At 39.2% G+C, this 2,999-nt stretch overlaps 1 protein-coding gene across 1 annotated transcript; it reads left to right on the top strand.

The window, feature by feature from the left end:
• Positions 1–671: 671 nt before the first annotated feature.
• LOC145958713 (uncharacterized) lies at positions 672–1,337 on the top strand. The gene has a single exon (XM_083076227.1). It carries the CDS (start codon positions 672–674, stop codon positions 1,335–1,337), a length of 666 nt encoding a protein of 221 aa, XP_082932353.1.
• Positions 1,338–2,999: the final 1,662 nt, after the last annotated feature.

The following is a 2,999-nucleotide window of genomic DNA, read 5'->3' as shown; positions in this document are numbered from 1 at the left end:
ATAAAGAGGTACAGAGGTTGGCAGGTAGACTTGCTTCTTTATCTCGGTTCATTCCCAAGATGGCAGAAAAGGCCAAACCTATTTTTAACTTGCTCAAAAAACCAAAAAAATTTCATTGGGATGATCGATGTGAGCAAACATTCTCTGATTTTAAAAAAAAATTATCTACACCAGCCATCCTGTCTAAACCTCAAAGTCACACCGATTTCTTGTTGTATCTTGCAGTAGCCGATAACGCGCTTAGTGCGACACTTATGCAAATTAACGGTAAGAAACAAATTCCTATTTACTTTATGAGTCGTGTTTTGCAGGAGACTGAAAAAAGGTATCAAACCATTGAGAAATTGGTTTTGGCTTTGATAACCTCGGCTCGCCGACTTCGACCTTACTTCCAGAGTTATCAGATTGTGGTGAAAACTGATTATCCCATCAAGCAGATACTTCGAAAACCCGATCTAGCAGGTCAGATGACAGCTTGGTCGATTGAGTTATCTGAATATGGAATTAAATATGAAATTCGGGGGCTGTTGAAGGCCCAATGTCTCGTCGATTTCGTTGCCAAGCTCACACTCAGCGTTTCAATAGAAGATCAATCCTGGATTTTACATGTTGATGGGTCATCTAATACCAAAGGTAGTGGTGCATGAATCATCCTTGAAGGCCCCAATGAAATGATGCTTGAGCTCGCTATCAAATTTGACTTCCAAGCTACCGACAACCAAGCCAAATATGAAGCTTTGCTTGCAGGTTTGAGATTGGCCAGGGATGTTGGCGTCAAGAAACTCAGGTGTTGCAGCGATTCCAAGCTGATAACAGAGCAAGTAGGAGGAAGCTATCAAACAAGAGAACCCCAACTCCAAAGGTATAATCTCATGGTATCTCATTTGACTTCCTCCTTTGACAATTTTCAGATCGAACATATCCCAAGGGCACTGAATGCTAGAGCTGACTTGCTATCCAAACTCGCCAGTACTAAGCGTCTAGGGCAGCACAAAACGATCATTCAAGAGACAATTAGTACTCCTAGCTATGACTCTGTAGCAGTATTAGCCAATGACCTTGGTCAACCAAGTTGGATGTCAAACATTTGGAAATATCTTACAGATGGAACTCTACCAGAAGACAAAGTTGAAGCCTCCAAAATCAAAGCCAAATCTTGTCATTTCATAATTGAAGCTGGTGAACTGTTCAAAAGAGGGTTCTCGGTTCCCCTTTTAAAATGTTTAAATTTAGATCAAGCCAAGTATGTGATGAACAAGATTCACCATGGTATATGTGGTATACATTCTGGAGCTGGATCCATGGCCACATGGGTAATCCGAGCTGGATACTATTAGCCAACCATGAGATCAGATTGCAAAGCGTACGTACAAAAATGCAAAGCTTGTCAAGAGTTTAGTAACTTACACCAGCTACCTGCAACAACACTACACTCCATGCAACCAACATGGCCTTTTGCATGGTGGGGAATGGATATACTTGGTCCTTTCCCGATTGCCAAAGGTCGGTTGAAATTTTTACTTGTAGGAATTGATTAGTTCACAAAGTGGATTGAAGCTGAACCTCTAGCGAAAATTATAGCAGCCAATGTTCAGCGATTTACATGGAAGAAAATCATTTGTAGGTACGGCCTACCTCAAGCAATTACCACCAATAATGGCAAGCAATTTGTGGACAAAAATTTTGAACAATTCTTGAATCAACTCGGAATTAAGCACAAGGTCACTTCGGTAGAACATCCACAAACAAATGGCCAAGTTGAAGCAGCAAATAAAGTGATTCTCCGAGAACTTAAGAAAAGGCTAGGATCTTCAAAAGGAGAGTGGGTTGAAGAGTTACCTAGTGTCTTGTGGGCATATCATTGCACACCACAAACTACTACCCAAGAAACTCCTTATAAATTAACCTATGGCTCTGATGTAATGATATCGGTAGAAGTTGGTGAACCAAGTCACAAAGATTAACTTTTGACGAATCTCAAAATGAAGAACAACTGAGGTTGAACCTTGATCTACTCGATGAAACTCGGGAATGCGCTAAGGTACAAGAAGAGGCATGTAAGCTTCGAGCGTTGAGAAGGTATAATTCCAAACTCAAAGTGAGATCCTTTCACGAAGGAGACCTTGTCTGGAGAGCTACAGGTGATGCTAGGAAAGACACATCAGTAGGGAAATTTACAGCTAACTAGGAAGGCCCTTTTCGCATCTTAGAATGCTTACAAAATGGGGCATATAGGTTGACAGAGTTGAGTGGCAAAGTTCTTCCTAGAACTTGGAATGCCACTCACCTGAAGTTTTATTACAGTTAAAAGCATGTAAACTCCGGTATTGTACTATTTTTCTTACTTCAGTCTTTTTCCCCAATAAAAAAAAGGGTTTTGGCTGAAGAGGTTTTAATGAGGCATGCCTGAGGCAAATAGAAGAGATGTAACTGGCACGTAATACAAAAAATACTATTCTTTATCAGAAAAATGAGGCTATTCATTGTTCTCCTCACTACTTATATCATCAGGCATATCATCTTCATCAACCAGTTTCCCTTTTAAAACGTCTTTGCTGATATGAACTTCTTTCAGATCGATGTTTAGGGCAATAACCTTGACTTGTCGCAGTGCCTTGGAAAATCCCCTTTTATGTTCCACGACTACCTAATACTCAGTAGCCTCAATTTCTTTACTTAATTTTTTGTTGTTACTCTCTATTTCTCCAATTTTCTTCACATTAGTGGCAATAACATCTTGACATGCTTTATTTTTCTTGTGGAGATCTTCAATCTCGACCTTTAAACTTTGAATATTTCCCTCATACTATTTTGTTTTCTTTTCCAACTTCATAACATTCTCTGTTTATTTGAGCTTCCTTATCTTTTTCCAACAAATTAACTTTCTTCAAAAGATCTTATACTTTAGAGGCATATGATTTATTTGACCTTACTGATATCTTAAAAGCCTTTGAACTTTCCTCTATCTTTCTTTTCAAGTCGCCAACCTTAACATTCAA

The sequence above is a fragment of the Cajanus cajan genome, chromosome 6 (assembly GCF_000230855.2).
Source record: "Cajanus cajan strain Asha chromosome 6, NIPB_CcT2T_4, whole genome shotgun sequence".
NCBI classification, from domain to species: Eukaryota; Viridiplantae; Streptophyta; class Magnoliopsida; order Fabales; family Fabaceae; genus Cajanus; species Cajanus cajan.
The sequence above is the reverse complement of the archived record's forward strand: the minus strand, read 5'-3'. Positions and strand labels throughout refer to the sequence as shown.